The sequence below is a fragment of the Puntigrus tetrazona genome, unplaced genomic scaffold, assembly GCF_018831695.1.
Source record: "Puntigrus tetrazona isolate hp1 unplaced genomic scaffold, ASM1883169v1 S000000148, whole genome shotgun sequence".
Taxonomy (NCBI): domain Eukaryota; kingdom Metazoa; phylum Chordata; class Actinopteri; order Cypriniformes; family Cyprinidae; genus Puntigrus; species Puntigrus tetrazona.
Genome location: NW_025047824.1, coordinates 160,001 through 177,500, shown reverse-complemented (window position 1 = coordinate 177,500; position 17,500 = coordinate 160,001). Strand labels below are relative to the sequence as shown.

Below are 17,500 nucleotides of genomic sequence, written 5' to 3'. Positions count from 1 at the left end.
ATCTATAACAACTTATAATAGTTGTATTAATAGTTATATTACTTTTATTATATTTTATAATGAATAATAGTAGTAGTATTTAATGTACAATTTCATAATGTAATATTTGTAATAAATTTTCTTTTCAAAATATCAGTTAAATTAAAATGTTATTGTAATTTTAGTATTGTTATTTTATTATTATTATTATTATTATTATTGTTGTTAAACTCTTTAATTACATTTTATTATTATTTTATAGTGTAACTATAATAAATTGTTGTTATACAAGGTACAATTATTTACATAAATGATTAAATAAATCATTGAAATCATAAATAAATTAAATATATATATATATATATATATATATATATATATATATATATATATATATATAAACATTATATTATTACTATTGTTTTATTTTATAATTGTTTTAAAATGTAAAATTATTTAAATTATTCATTTGTAAAAATTATTTTCGTAAAAATAAATAATTCCTAATAATGTTTTGTATTAGTATTTACATGATTTTAGTGTATTATTTATTTATATTATTTATTTCACATAATTGTATAATTTATGTATTGAACTTCATTTCCATAATAAATTATTATAAATATATATTATATTATTAAGTTATTTTGTAATGAACTTTGATTGATATATTATTGTTAATATTATTTTAGATATTTTTATTTGAACGTAAACCTAAAGGACTGCTATACGTTTATTCGTATTATCTTCCGATCGTTTGATTGCGGGGTCAGAGGTCAGCGAGCGTGCTCTCGGTCTGTGAGAACCTGCTGAAGACGGCTGCTCTCTTCATCACGCTCGAAGCTCACCTCAAACACGAGCCACTCGAAGAATGATAATGACAGAAACACGCTTGTCTGCTGCTGCCGCGGGTATCCCAGCATGCACCTGTGCGTGCCGTTCCTGTGAGGACACGTCTGTCCGGGATCTGGAGATCTTTCACAGATGCTGCAGATCCTGTTGCATAAGACGCTTCCTGTAGACGTCTCGCGACTTCAGAGTCCCAGCGTGCTGCGTGAAGAAGACGAGCGTTTCATTATCAGTGCTGTTTTACTGGAGAAACCAGATGAATCAAACACCGTGATAATCATGTGAACATTAGTATTATATTCAGTTGTTATTTATTGTATTATAATGTATTGTTTTTTTTTTTATTTTTTACATACAATTGTTTTTAATTTGAATATTAAATGATATCTTTCTAATGTAATTTTAATAATACATTTTTATCTGATTATTTTATTAATATTAGAATTTAAGTTTAATATAACGTAATTTTGCACTATTTTATAGTTTTATTATTATTATTATTATTATTATTATTACATTTTACAATTTAAAGGAAGTTTATACTATTTTGTAAGCCCTAATGTAAAGTGTGTCTGAATAATTATAGAATTATTGAATATTAAGAAATATTATTGCTATTATTTTATTTAAATTATACATTTAATACAATTTAAATACATTATCATTATTATTATTATTATTATTATTATTATTATTATTATTATTATTATTATTAAATAAAATTATTTTTCTAATAAATTCTTGCTTCCTGTACATTTCTGTAAACTCGTTTCTCTAAAATTAAATTTATTTCTGAACACATGATCCTCCATCATTTCTGATTATTATCAGTATTTAAAACGGATGCGCTGCTGAATATTTCACCTTTTTTTTCACCTTCACCTTTTTTTTCCCGCAGGGTTCACGGATGAATAGTACATTTATTCGGAATAAGATTTTTTTTGTCCACTTTAATATTTCTGAGCATCAAAATGCGGGTCTAATTATTTGAAAAAATTACGATTGGTTAAAAAAAAGTGTAACAAAAATAGGCCCATTTCCGTTTAATATTTTTTGCATTACGGTTTATTTATATTTAATTATCAAAAAGCATGTCTAATAAACTCAAGTCATTATTTTTATAATTTATTAAAAAAAATTGTAGAGTCATAGAAACCTGTAAAATCCATTTCATTGTTTCCCAAATGTATTTTTTTTGTCCATTTAGATATTCTACAATCATACAAGTATACATTTAAATGATACAACGTGGCAGCGTTATATAAAATAAATAAACCCTTCTTATTATTTCTCTTGGGTTCTGTTTCCCCCCTTATTCTGCTTGAATGATCAAATTAAACGTAATAATCCAAAACAACGAAATGTTTTAGCAACAATTTATTAAACGTTTTACAAACGGCAGCTTTTCTCCTCAGGAGTTTACGCCAGATGTTCATGTGCTTTGTCCACTTCCAGACGTGAATTATTTCAATTATTCAGATAGAAGATATGCAAGCGGTCTACAAACAGAAACAAAGCATTGGTCGTGTCTGACGTTCTTTTTTTCTTGTCATGTTTTTCAGATTAAAGTGCGTCATGAAAAACAGGGAGGATGTCATGCATGCATTGCCTCGAGATCCAATCGGATCTTTCCGTGCGCCGCGCCGTTGAACTATGTTGTTTGTTTTGGGGTGAACGCGATGCTGAGGTCATCGGTCGAAGCCTGCTGTCCGGTTGCCGTGGCAACAGGCCCGTGTTGTTGTTGTTGTTGTTGTTGTTTGGTGAATGTTGTTTTGATTGCGTGTTTGTTCTCGAGGTCCTCCGAGTGCGCTCCTCGTTCGTTTTCGAGCTCCGCGTCGCGTCGTAAAATCACGTATTTAACGCTCGGGCTCTCATTCCGACGGCACCCATTCACTTCCATCGGTCAGCGATCGCTACGGGAACCGACGCATTTCTCCGAATCCGATCGGGAAGAGGACCCATCTTGTTCTTTTCCGAATCAGATTCGGGGAAATACGTCGCTTCCGTATCACTCGCTCGCCAATGGAAGTGAATGGGTGCCGTCGGAATGAGAGCCCGAACGACTGATAAAGCGCTCCAATCCGTACAGCCGGGTTACAGACTACATCCCGTGCAGGTTTGGATTAGTTACCGGTGACGGCTGGTGCTTTAAGGATTGAGTTTTCTGGGTGTTTGTTGTAGTTCTCCTGAACTCCTCAGACGGAGAGAGAGAGAGAGAGATGGGAAAGACATCAGCATCCCGCTGTGTTTGTTTGTGTAAGACGATGATGGAGGGATGAGAATCTCGATCATTCTTTCCTTCAGATCTGTGTTAAACCCTTTAACAGAGACGCTGAGATCCAGTAAAACATTCACTAGATGCTTTTACACCGATTCATAGAGCTTTGCTGTTTTGATTTATTTATGTCTTCAATAACGTCTTGGGTTTTTTTTTTTTTCAGAATTTTATTACAGAGCTACAACAATATGCTTTTATGAATTTAAAAAGTTTTCAGTGTCAGTTTATCGTTGCTGTTTATTATTATTATTAATGTGTGTTGTTTTGATGATTTGTGTTTTGTGTGCAATAACGGTTTAATTATGGACATGGTGAGTTTATTATATCAGTAGAATTTAACTTTTAGTAATTATTAAAACTATGTTTTGTGCATTTAGGCATCATTTCAAACATAAAATAACGTATATTAACGTGTTTGTCTGTCTGTCTGTCTGTGTGTGTGTGTGTGTGTGTGTGTGTGTGTGTGTGTGTGTGTGTGTGTGTGTGTGTCTGTGTGTGTGTGTGTGTGTGTGTGTGTGTGTGTGTGTGTGTGTGTGTGTGTGTGTGTGTGTGTGTGTGTGTGTGTGTGTGTGTGTGTGTGTGTGTGTGTGTGTGTGTGTGTGTGTGTGTGTGTGTGTGTGTGTGTGTGTGTGTGTGTTCAGAGATCAGCTGGAGTGAGAATGTGATCAGCACATGGTCCTGATGAAGGAAAGTCAGTCTGTGTGTTATTATCTGAAGAATATCGACTATCTGAGGAATGTGATGTGATCCAGATGTGTGTGTGTTTCTCTGTGTGTGGCACTCTGTGTGTGTGTGTGTGTGTGTGTGTGTGTGTGTGTGTGTGTGCATTAATCCCAGTTGTGTTGTAAATAATGTTTAAAGCTAATCACTGAGTGGTTAATCTTTGTAGTAGGGATGTTGTCATATCACATGACCAAAAATATCCTAAATTTATAGAAAAAAAGATCTCATCGCACACTGTTTTATATTGTATAATTTTTATCATATTGTATATATATATAAATATATATATTTAACTCTTTTTAATAGAAAAAATACTATAAAAGTGTTTATTGAAAAGTATTGCTTCCATTTTTAAGTAAATTAATAAATACATTTGTAAACAGGTTTGATGTTATATATGCAAATTTGCCATTATCACAAAAAAGTAAAGGAACTTTTATTGGTTGTTTTTATTACTTTTTTTAAAATACTTTATTTGCTATTATTTATTTATTTAAAACAAAACTTTTATATTAACAATAAAACAATGGCGTTACTTACATTTTTACACTTTATTTGCTTTAATTTAACAAAAATGTAAAAAAAAAATAATATATATATATATATATATATATATATATATATATATATATATATATATATATATATATATATATATATATTAACATTAAACTTAAACAATGCTATTGCTTACATTTTTATATATTCATTTATTTAAAAAGTGTCTTTTATCACGTGATGTTTGGTCAGGGTTGACTCTCAGGGTTAGTAGTTTGGTTTATTGACGTTTCTGTCTGTAGGTCTGAGTAATATGCCTGCTTGATTTAATTGTTTGCAGCCACACACACTTTCTCTGGCGGCTTGTCATCTGTTTTCCTCTCTGCTCGTTCCACATCGCCGCTGCAGGTCAAAGGTGAGCGTTCTCAGAGAATGACAGAGGTGTGTCTGTGAGCAGGGCGTCGGGCCAGAGATGCCAGAGCTTTTCCCATCAGCCTCCAGAGTCAGAGTTTCCATTACTGAGTGCGCCTGGATCTGTCGGCTGCAGGAAGAGGCCCTGATCACAGAGGAGCATCTCCTGACAGAGACGGGCCTCCTGTAGTCTGTGCTTGGAGACCTTTATGGAGCTGGGCCTCCTGATGGAGCTTCAGACCTGACTGAAATGGGCCTCCTGTGGAGCGGGGGCCTCCTGATAGAGCTGAGCCTTCTGACAGAGCTGGGCCTCCTGATGGAGCTAGACCTGACGAAGATGGGGCTGCTGATGGAATTGGGCCTCCTAATGGAGCTAAGCCCCCTGACAAAATTGGGCCTTCTAATGTAGGTCAACTGGGCTTCCAGGTGTAGCTGAGCTTCCTGTGGAGCCAGGCCTCTTGATGGAGCTGGACCTGACAAAGTTGGGCCTTCTGACTGAGGTGGGCCTCCTGATGGAGCCAGGCCTCCTGACAGAGTTGGAGATTTTATAGAGCTGGGCCTCCTGATGGAGCTGGGACTTCTCACAAAGTTGGGCCTCTAGATGGGAGTTGAGCCTCCTGGCTGAGCTGAGCCTCCTAGTGGAGTTAAGCTTCCTGATAAAATCTGGCCTTCTACTGTAGCTCAACTGGGCTTCTAGATGTAGCTGAGCTTCCTGTGGAGCCAGGCCTCTTGATTGAGCTGGAGCTGACAAAGTTGGGCCTTCTAGCTGAGGTGGGCCTCCTGATGGAGCCAGGCCTCCTGACAAAGTTGGAGAGTTTATAGAGCTGGGCCTCCTAATGGAGCTGTGACTTCTCACAAAGTTGGGCCTCTTGATGGAGTTGAGCCTCCTGACTGAGCTGAGCCTCCTAGTGGAGTTAAGCTTCCTGATAAAATCGGGCTTTCTACTGTAGCTCAACTGGGCTTCCAGATGTAGCTGAGCTTCCAGTGGAGCCAGGCCTCTTGATGGAACTGGACCTGACAAAGTTGGGCCTTCTGGCTGAGGTGGCTTTGAGACGAGTCTGCCCGTGTATTCATCCGAGATCCGACAGCTCCTTCAAATGCACTTCATCCAAAAAAGTGAACGAAAAAAAGGTTTTCTGGGAAACCCCCTCATTAGTGATTATGGGAAACTCCGTGGCAACTTGTCCTTTCTTCATCTCCCTCTCTCTCTCTCACCAGGTTTCTTTGGTCTGTTGATCATTTTTCATGTTTTTTTCCACGCGAGCTTGTCATATTTCTCCTGGTGGAGGGTCCTGTCTGGGATGAGGGCCAGAACATTCTTAGGAAACTGTCTGTGCCCGGTGAGCTCCACACAAAGAGCGAGTGTTCTGGGCCTCAGACCGATGCTCTGGAGAGGAGAGATGTCGTGTTTAGTCTGTCTCAGGTGGTCCGTTAGTATCTGCTAGTGTCTTCTCAGATTTATGATTTTTGATCATGATGTTGCACACGTGTTCATTTTTTATTTAATTTTTTTAGTCTACAGTTATGATCATTCCTTAAAATGCAAAAGGCTATTTTCATGTATAAAGACACAATTTAGATAAATAATATTATTTTTTTTTGTATAGACTATAGTACTGTTATTTCATTTTAATTATTTAAATATTTTCATTATTTATCATTGTTTATTAATTTATTTATTGCAGTGTTATTTTAATTAATTTTTTTAGTTCAACATTTATTTAAAAGAGGGCAAAAGGCTTTTTATGTTTATAGTTTTATGGGAAGATTTATGAGTCATGTGACTTACTGATTCCTTTGATTCAGCAGAGTCTGATCGTTCATTGGCTTTGATTCTGCTGGAATCACCTCACATTCCTCGAGCTCTGCTCACAGACAGAAGAAACCTGAAACACACACACACACACACACACACACACACACACACACACACACACAGCAGATGAATGCTGTCCAGTCCTGTCCTCCTTTAAACACTTCAAGATTAGAAGGGAAACTCATTTACTTGAAATTAGTTTAAAGAGATGAATTCTTCCTCTGAAGTGATAAGAATATGATTCACAGCTTGAATTACCGGCACTGCTGTGACACAGCATGAAAAAATACACCATCAAAAGAAAGCGAACTGCTGTAATTACTGTTCGTGTGTATTAATTACTCAGATCAGATCAATTACACAGAGCAGTAAATCCTCTTCTACACACACACACACACACACACACGGGCGGTCCTGTTTACCTGCACAGGTGAGCGATGAGCTCACCACACACTCGCTCCTAAACCGGCTGAAGTTTCCCATAATGCCCCTCTCAGAGCAGATCCTGCGTGAAACTGACCGTTCACCTGAAGATATTTTCTTGTCCATGCAAAGTCAGTGGGCTTAGAATCATTTTTCTAAGCTTCCTACAAAATATATTTATACTTAATTGAGCATAAAATCCTGAGAAAAATGTGCATTTGCTGGTTACAGTGCATTAATAATAAATCAGATTTTGTATTTATACGTTTATGTCAAGTCTGCCATCTTGAGATATTATATTATATTTATATTTATATATTTGTTTACATTTATTTACATTTTATTATACTACTAATGCAGGTTAATAGTATTTTAATATTTAATTTTAAGTATTTTAAGTACATTAAGTATTTTATATTTGAATTGCAATTTTGTCTTTCACTATATAAAAATATTTTATAGTTGATAATTACTTCTATATATATGTCTGTGTGTGTAATAAAAAAAACACATAAAATACAAGATTTATCCAATTTATTTATTTGAAAAATAATCAAATAAAATAATTGTACAATAAATAAATAAATCTAGAAATTATTTTGTCTGCAATTTTTATACAATTTTAAGTTGACTGCAATGCATTGTGGGGCTAATGTATTTTGAAATCGTAATGAATTAAACAGAAACATTTCTCATCTGCAGCATGAGGCAAAGTAAATGATGAGACAATGGACATTGCTCCTGGTTTTCTGACCTCTAACCTTAAATCTTTCCGTCCATCACCTGCAGGAGCGTGGTGTGTTTATTTGTGAGAGCTGTGTGTGTGTGTGTGTGTGTGTGTGTGTGTGTGTGTGTGTGTGTGTGTGTGTGTGTGTGTGTGTGTGTGTGTGTGCGTGCGTGTGTGTGTGTGTGTGTGTGTGTGTGTATGAAGCATCAGCGAGATTGCGAGCAGCTGTGTGTTTGTTGAGTCTCTGTTCCTGTGGATCTGGATGAATATTTCCGGCCGCTCGTGTCCAGAGCGCAGCGGGGTTCAGGTGTCTGGGAAGAATGTTTGGTTTTTTCCCGCTGTTTGTGTTTCTCCAGATCCTGCTAATCTCACCTGTAAGCCCTCGTGTCTTTCTGGGCTTATAAAACCACTGTTGAATGCATTTCTCTCATTCCATCTTTTATTGGTCGACACATTAATTCCGGGAGACGGAATGTTGAACGTTTCAATTCGGAACGCTCGGTGCTGGTTTCCACGGTAACAGCGGCCTTCCTCCTCTAGTGTTTGGAATCTGCTGACGTTTGAATTTATGTTCCAGGGTAATTTGGCGGGAAAACTACATCAACCCTATATAAAGTCCTCTAAATCTAGCTTTACTTTCACTGTTCCTCAGCGGAGAAACGATCTTCAAATCTTCATTGTCTCAAATTCAGCCAATTAATGTTCAGTGAATTCCAGTGATTAAAAGAATAATGATAATAATAATGAAATAAAATAAAAGTAAAATTATATTTATGTATGTATTTTTGTTTTTGTTTTACTACTGAAAATAGGAGCACTAATTCATAAATTCATATTTATACTTAAATGCACACTCTTCATATATTATATTAATACATAATATTGGTATTAATATATAAATTTTGTGTATGTGTGTATATATATATATATATATATATATATATATATATATATATATATATATATATATGATAAAAATTTTAATTACATTTATTACCATACCAAATATTACCAAGTATTTTTAGCTAGTCTTTATATTTGTTGATGTTTTTTTTTTTTTTTTTTTTTTTTTATTGTTTCTATAAATGTGTCTTTGCAGTTCATTTTTACCTTAGTTTTAGTTATCGTACTACATCAGTTTAGACTCATAAAGCCGAAATATTTTTTATTTTATTCTTTCATTCTTTATTCTTTTATCGTTTTGCTGCTGAGCTGAACTTCCATTTTATTTGGGGTACCACCCGAGTGGTTTGCGGTGCCAGGAATGCAGTGATTGTGAGAGTGTCTCAGGAATGTCTGGGGATAGACGGGCTTCACGCTTCACCTGTTCCTCAGTCTTCGGGACTGATTGAGGGAAAAGAGCACAGATAGTAGCCGTGAGTGTAATCGAGTCATTCCTCTGAGCTGTGGATGTGGAACAAAGCTCCTCCGGACACCGAACCCGACCCCGGGCCCCGAGAGAGAGCCTGCGGAGGGGCCGACTGCATTCAACATGTTCAATAAATTCCATTCTGATTTTTATTGTATTTCAGTTTACGAAATAGTTTTTTAATCAACCATTTGCGTCTCAGTTTTCGTTCTCGTTTCTGAAAATCACCTTGCTGCCGGCTGAACTGAAAATGCTTTACTTACTTATTATTATGTTTTTGTGATTCTTACTTTAACCGGGGACCGGAGCGGCTAATTAGCCTTAGGCTAGAAGTCTATATGGGCTTGAAATCTGTGAGACGGCGCTTCAGCTCCCAACTTTTCCAGAACTTTCGAGATTGCAGGAAGTATAAAAACTGGTCTATAATTCAATAAACCTCATCAAAGACTGAGGTTGTAATGCAAGCTTTCCGATTGGAAGGGAATTTATTGAACATCTCTCTCGGGGCCCGGGGTCGGGTTCGGGGGTCTGGAGAGACCGGATTCGGTGTCCAGAGGAGCTTTGTTGCTGTGAAATAAACGATTGAACGTCTTGAACGTCACACACGCCTCATTCGGTTCAGCATCAGTCGTATTCAGGATGTTATCTTGAGCTCTTTCGGTTCGCTTCATGTTAAAGCGAGTGTATTAAGCTCTGTGACGTCTGATCTCTTCTCATCTGAGCCCATCGACTCTCTCTCTCTCTCTCTCTATATATATATATATGTTCTGTTCTATAGCATTATGCATGACGTACTGTTTAGCTGTGATTGAGTCATTCAGGCTCTCAGAAGGCGCTGGTTTTTCGGTGGACTCTAATCTCATCTCTGGGTACAGTAGGCCTTTATTCCTCACTGTACCCCGGACACTTTATCCTCTGAGAGCCGCTCGGTGTTCGGGCCCCGTCGCAGTGGAATGACAGGCATGTGGCCCTCGTCCCGCAGGGGTCCAGCGCTGAAGCACTGCCGGAGCGTTCATTCATTCAGATCATTGTATGTATGTATGTGTGTATATATATATATATATATGTGTGCAGTTGACAAAAAAAAATGGACAGTGCCCTGTGGTGTGACATAGCAAAAATGTAGAAAAAAAACATAACATGCCAAAAATAAATCTTAATTCTTAGAGTTACAAATAGCACAAGTTTTTTTTGTTTGTTTTTACCGTAGGATACTCACTGTGTGTGTGTGTGTGTGTGTGTGTGTGTGTGTGTGTGTGTGTGTGTGTGTGTGTGTGTGTGTGTGTGTGTGTGTGTGTGTCTGTGTGTGTGTGTATACATGGGGAGAGAGCACAAAACAAACATTCATGAGTGCTTTAAAACTAATGTGGATGAACTAAACTGAATTAACTAAACTAACTGACAGTTAAACCTCTAAAAGAACAAAACTGTTTGTTTAAAACAGACTGTCTCACACACACACACACACACACACACACACACACACACACACACACACACACACACACACACACACACACAGACACACACACACACACACACACACACACACACACACAGACACACACACACACACACACACAGACACAGACACAGACACAGACACACACACACACACAGACACAGACAGACACACACACACACACACACACACACACACACACACACACACACACACACACACACACACACACAGACAGACAGACACACACACACACACACACACACACACACACACACACACACACACACACACACACAGACACACACACACACACACACACACACACACACACACACACACACAGACACACACACACACACACACACACACACACACACACACACACACACACACACACACACACACACACACACACACACACACACACACACACACACACACACACACACACACACACACACACACACACACACACACACAGACACAGACAGACACACACACACACACACAAACACACAGACAGACACACACACACACACACACACACACAGACAGACAGACAGACACACACACACACACACAAACACACAGACAGACACACAGACACACACACACACACAGACAGACAGACAGACACACACACACACACACACACACACACACACACACACAGACCTGTGGCAGAACATGAATTAAAGTGTTAATCTACCAACTGAAAAATTAAAAGCTTGCCACTGTTCTTCAGTTGAACATGAAGGAGGATATCTGAAAGAATGTGGATAAGACTTCATCAGTGTGGAAACCAAGTAAAAAATATATTTAAAATACCTTATTTTCTCTTGAGCAGGGGGAAAAAACATATTTTTAAAAGTTTGATTGTAGTACATTGCGTATTAATTTATTAATTTATTAGGGTTAGTGTTTGCTTGTTTATTTATCATGATTATTTTGGCTATTCAACTTTTGGGACATATTTTTTCTGTTATTATTATTTAATAGTTTTTTTTTAATATCACTTTCTCTCTCTCACACACACACACACACACACAGAGGAATAATAAAAAAATGTTTAGTTTATAAATATAAATAATATATTTAAAGAAGTTACTAATCAAAAAACCTGTGTGATTAATAACAGTTTTACGCTGGCGCTCTTGTTTGTGTTTTTTGTGTTTCTTCACTTATTTAAGCGAGGGTGGGGGGGGGGTTGCCGTGGCGACACACCTGGATGACCTCATGCTTGGCGACAGCAGTGAGGGGAAGCAGAGTCCGCGCTGACCTCATCGCCAGATATCGCCGTGGAAACACTGATTCACGCAGGCCCCCGAGAGCCCCTAAAGCAGCTGTAAACCTCACTGTCCTCTAAACCTTTCTCCTCATAAACCGTTTACATGTTTCCTTCGGCATGACATCACCCCGCTTTTTCCTCCTGGACCGGATCAGCGGGAGCTCAGCGTGAACGTTTCTATGTTCTGGGCTCGTTCTTTGGTTCTCAGGGTGGCGTGCACTGTGTAATTAGTTCAGCCAACGTGATTGGCTGGAGTTATGGGATTGACGGGCTCGGCGGCCAATCACAGCGCTCCGGAGGCACAGCCTCTCACTTGTGTTTTTGTCGAGATCCCTCCTCGTTTGCGTGTTGATTTTTTACGTTCGTTATTATTTTTCTTTACCTGTAATCTGTCATGTGCTGCCACAAAGGTGACCGTACCAAGTACTCAAGCTAAAAGTGGGGTAAAAACAGTAAAAACTCGCTTCATCTGGTATTTGTTGTGCTCAGAGCAACCATCGGTGTGCTTCATTAAGAAAAATATGAAATGAAGTAATGTTTTGGAGGCAGGAAAAGGTCTTTATTGTCAGATCTGTGGGACCTCTGATCTCATGTAGTATTAAAACAAGTGCTGATTTATTGTTTTTTTTGCTTTTTCATCTCCTTGAGGTTGAAAAGCGTCAATAAAAAGAGTAAAATGAATTAAAAGCCCTTAAGAGAAGAGAAACTATAGTATACTTTCATGTCTTTTTCCCCCTTCAGATCACTGTTTATCTGCTTCTTTCTCTTAGACATTGCTGTGCATTAATAGGCTATTCTGTGCGGTTTTTCTGCAATTTTTTGTACGTTTCTGCTAAATGAATACTGTAAATGTCTTCTGTTTCAGACGGAGGCCATGAAGTCTGCGCTGACCGAGCTTGGCCTCAATGTAGTGGAGATGACGGATGAATCAGCCACGCTGGAAGGAGGAGATGTCCTCTTCACTGGTACCACATTTTGCTTACAATACTTTTATTGAAAAGAGGCCAAAAACAGAACAGCATGCCACAGTATGCGCAGTGGTACATAGTGAGGTCACCCGTGTATCGCATTTATTTCTATTTCAACAACGTAGGGTTTTTGTGAAACGCTGAAATCAGATTTTCTCCAGCATGATTTCGCAGGGCATCCCGAGCATCGTGTACTTCGAGCATCTCGTGGCTAAACGTACCTGGGTGCACTTTTTTAGCGAGACGCGAAATACGTAGCGATGAGTGCGTAACACTGCGGTTTACGAAAGAAAGGAACGCTAGAGGCAGTGAAACTTTTCACGCAGACATTCGATTAATAAAGCGCCATTTTTGCACAGTTATTTGCACATAGGAACCAAAACCCCATCCATACAGAATGGAGCAAAAAAAAAAACCTTGGGAGAAACCAGACTCAGTTGGGGTCAGTTCTCCTCTGACCGGACGCCCAGCACTTAACTTCCTGTTCAATTTTAAACGCAGCTGTGTCAGGTAGTGTAAGGTTGCATCAACAGATGCATTTTTACATCAGTTTAGCACTTGTTAACACTATCAGGTTGGTTTAGGGTTGGATTTGGTGAAGGGCACGACATCAAATCCAACATTTAGGGTAATAAAAATGTGCCAGGGTTTACGTATTGAACTTGTGTTTTAACTGCACTCTGTGGACACTTCTCTTTGAAACTGCCTCAAAACGTACAGTAAGGTACATGAACACGGTCCTAGTCGCACAAAAAGTGCAGAGAGGTATATTTTTGGGTCGTTTACTTACATTGGATTAGTAGAAACAGAAGTGAGTATTCAGAGTCTCAGGCTGTTTGACCCCGTTAACCAAAGATGCATGAATCTGTGATGATTATTTTTAACTGAAAGGATTTTTAAAAACATTTTTAATTATTTTACATTTATTTTTATAGTCCCCAAAATATTTAATTGCATGAAGATTTGAACATGCAATATGCCAAAAGAAAGAGCCTGTGCTTTTAAACTGCTTCATACTTTATTTTTAATAACACTTGAATTTGGGCAAGTTTCATAAAGAAAAAAAACTGAGAGAAAAAACCTTTTTGTCAAAGTCTGCAGTGCTATTCAAAAGTTAGGGATTTACGAAAAAAAGTAACTTATGGTCATCAAGGCTGTTTAATCCCAAAATTATTTTGTTAAATATTATTACAGTTTGAAATACTGTTTACTATTTTAATATATTTTAAAAAGTAATTTATTTCTGTGATTTTCAGCGTCATTACTCCAGCCTTCAGCGTCACATGATCCTTCCGAAATCATAATAATATACTGATTTACTGCTGGAGAAACATTTATTATTATCATCAATATTGAAAACAATTGTGCTGCTTAATTTCTTGGACCTGTGACACTTTTTTTCAGGATTCTTTGATAAATAAAAAGTAAATAAAAACCACTTCCGTCATTTCCTATAATCCTAATGGCGGGAAAAGAGTTAACGATGATAAAACGTTGATTCCTCGACGTTTAAATGGTCTGTGAATCAGCTCTGCGGTGGAAATCTACATTGTGTCTGATTTCAAGGTGGGTCACCTTCAGCGGGGAGTCTGGAGACATTCTGGAAACATTTCTCTCTGGCATCTTGAAGCTCGTATCTCCTGCGGTGAACGTTTAGTGGCTACTGTTCTGGAGTCACAAACCAGAACCAGTGAGAAACTGGTCTCTCCGCCGGCCTCCGCTCTGAAGGTTCAGCGGTGTGGAGGTAGAAGTGAACCCAGTGAACTCAGAGTCGTTAGGAAGCTCGCAAATTGTTGTGGTTTCCTTTGATCAGCGACGGAAGCTAGAGAGAATCCGGACTGTTGTGTGGAGCAGCGCTCATTAATGTGTAACGAGTGTCTGATGTTCAGGTAGAGAATTCTTCGTGGGATTATCCAAGAGGACCAATCAGAGAGGAGCGGAGATCCTGGCCGATACATTTAAGGTAAGTCTGATCCGTCTATTTAAATATCTTTCTGTCTGACTATATATCTACCTATCTATGTCTGTTTGTCCGTCTTGTCTATATACCTAACTATCTCTTTATATCTGTTTGTCTATATAGCCATCTGTTCATATGTTTGTCTATATATCTGTCTGTCTTGTCTAAGTATCTGTCTATCCGTCTGTCTGTCTGTCTATATATATATATATATATATGTATGTATGTATAATCTGTCTATATCTGGCTATTTGTCTGTCTTGTCTATATATCCATCTGTCTGTCTATATATTTCTGTCTATATTTGTCTATTTGTCTGTCTTGTCTATATACCTATCTATCTCTTTATATCTGTCTATCTGTTTGTCTATACCTCTCTGTTTGTCAGTCTTTTCTATATATCCATCTGTACATATGTTTGCCTATATATCTATCTATGTCTATCTATCACTATCTATCTCTCTATTTGTCTGTCTTGTCTATATATCTGTTAGTCTGTCTGTCTATATATCCATCTGTCCATATGTTTGTCTATATATATCTATCTATATATGTCTATATTTTTCTATTTGTTTGTTTTGTCTATATTGTCTGTCTATCAATGTTTGTGTATACATCTATACGTCTGTTAATACATCTGCCTATCTATATGTTTACATATCTGTCTATTCATCTTTTTATATATCTATCCATCTATCCATCTTTTTTGCCTATATATCCGTCTATCCGTATGTTTGTATACATATCTCTCTATCTATCTGTCAGTGCATATATCTTTCTATCATCTTTCTGTCTACATATCTGTCTAGTTGTCTGTCTTGTCTATACATCTGTCTATCCGTATGTTTGTCTACAGATTTGTCTATCCACGTTTGTCTATATATCTACCTACCCACCTGTTTATATGTCTTTTTATCCGTCTATCCCCCTCTTGTGTCTCAGTGTTTGGTGTGGATCAGTTTAAGCTCCGTTGAGGATGTTTATCTTCCTCAGACCGAGAACCACGTCAGCCGCGGGCTTCGATTTCTGAATGAAAATCAAACGGCGGGCGTAAGAAAGCAACATTCTTCGCTAATGTCACCGATGCCGTTAACGTCACGAGTTGGCGAGGCGCAGCAAACGAGCTCGAGGAGGCCTGCAGCTCCTTATCGTTCCCATGCCGGTGGTTCATGGAAACTTTTAACCGGTCGCCCGGGTCGCTAAAGTGAAAGCAGAGCTGCTTCATCGAACGTGTTCATAGTACAAGACAGCAGTGTTTGTAAATACATCCATACTTTCCGCAGAAACGTTCCCTTGTTCTCTCCACAAGTCTCTGAGCGCATTTTCTCTTTTTTTGCCAAGGTCTGGAGCACTTTAGGTGCCTTTTTTCCCCCGCTTAGCCAATACGCTAGTAGTTTATTTGGAGCGAACGAGTGTTTTCATGAGCGGATGTTTCTCTGAAATGCTTTTGTGCTGATGTGTCCCGACCGGACTCGTTCACAGGACTACGCCGTGTCCACGGTCCCCGTGCAGGGCGCGCTGCACCTGAAGAGTTTCTGCAGCATGGCCGGGCCCGGTCTCATCGCCATCGGATCCAGCGAAGCCGCGCAGAAAGCCCTGAAGGTATAAGTGTCTCGGTCAACACCCGAGCGATTCACGGCAAACCTACAGGCATGACTGAAAACGCTTCATCTTCGGCCACGTCAGTCCGAAAGCGTGCTCCTGATAGACGTAGGACCCATGCAATGCTAATGGAGCTAATTAGCATATACAAAAGAATTAAGAAGAAATCATAAACTGCGGATCATTGAAATATTGAATAATGGATGCTCGATTGTTTTTTGCTAAAATGCGTACTCCAGGTTTCCACATAACATAGAAACACAGCAGTAGTGGCTATTTTGCATCTCGTATAAATGAGCTGCTATAAATGTAATCTCTATCAAATCCAGACAATTGTGAAAATCTAGAAATGACCAGAAAGTTCAAAAGAACGGCATTTATTTGAAATAGAAACGTTCCGATACATTATAGATATCACAGTGATTTCTGAAGGATCATGTGACACTGAAGACTGGAGTAATGACGCTGAAAAATGAGCAGCGCTTCTCAGAAATAAATTACAGATTACTACATATTTACATAAGAAAACTGCGTCAGTGTGTGTGTAGAATATTTTACTATTTTACTGCATGTTTTATCAAACGAATGCGGCCTCGGTGAGCAAAAGAGACCCAAAAAACTATATTTGGATGCATATGGCTAAAATGCTTTAGAGAGAGAGCAAATGCTTAACAATGCATTAAACATTCCAGAATATGAATCTGATAATGTGAATCTGATCATGTCTAATGATAATTTCAATGTTTTGCGTCTTTCTGTTGTTTTGCCTCATTCCCGGGATTCAGTTTCGTATCCGAGCAGTTTTCCCATACTTGATAACTGGAGAATATCTACATTTAAAGAAACATGAAAGAACAAGCATGTGCGTAATGAACATATATGCCCTCAAACGATTTGTACATTTGAAATGCATATAAAATTAATTTAGACTACACAGATTTAACATTAACTAATAAACTTAATTTGATGCTTACTTGTCAGTCACATAAAAAATATATATTTGTAATCATTTTAACACATTTATAATATTTCCATGTGACTTTAATAAGAATTTGGCATCTATTTGATTTTAATGAAATAATGATTTTCAAAAATAATAATTATTGCATTTTTAATCATTATATTTTAAAAAATGCAATATAAA

At 37.8% G+C, this 17,500-nt stretch overlaps 1 protein-coding gene across 2 annotated transcripts in view; it reads left to right on the top strand.

Annotated features, from left to right (window-relative positions):
* The window catches only part of ddah1 (dimethylarginine dimethylaminohydrolase 1), a 46,051-nt gene that overhangs the window by 21,643 nt on the left and 6,908 nt on the right, over window positions 1-17,500 (top strand). For both annotated transcript variants that reach the window (XM_043230292.1, XM_043230291.1), the window contains exons 2-4: window positions 12,692-12,791; window positions 14,684-14,757; window positions 16,237-16,356. In XM_043230292.1, the coding sequence (XP_043086227.1) occupies window positions 12,701-12,791; window positions 14,684-14,757; window positions 16,237-16,356 (285 nt within the window). In that variant the 5' untranslated portion in view covers window positions 12,692-12,700. The remainder of the gene's footprint in view (window positions 1-12,691; window positions 12,792-14,683; window positions 14,758-16,236; window positions 16,357-17,500) is intronic.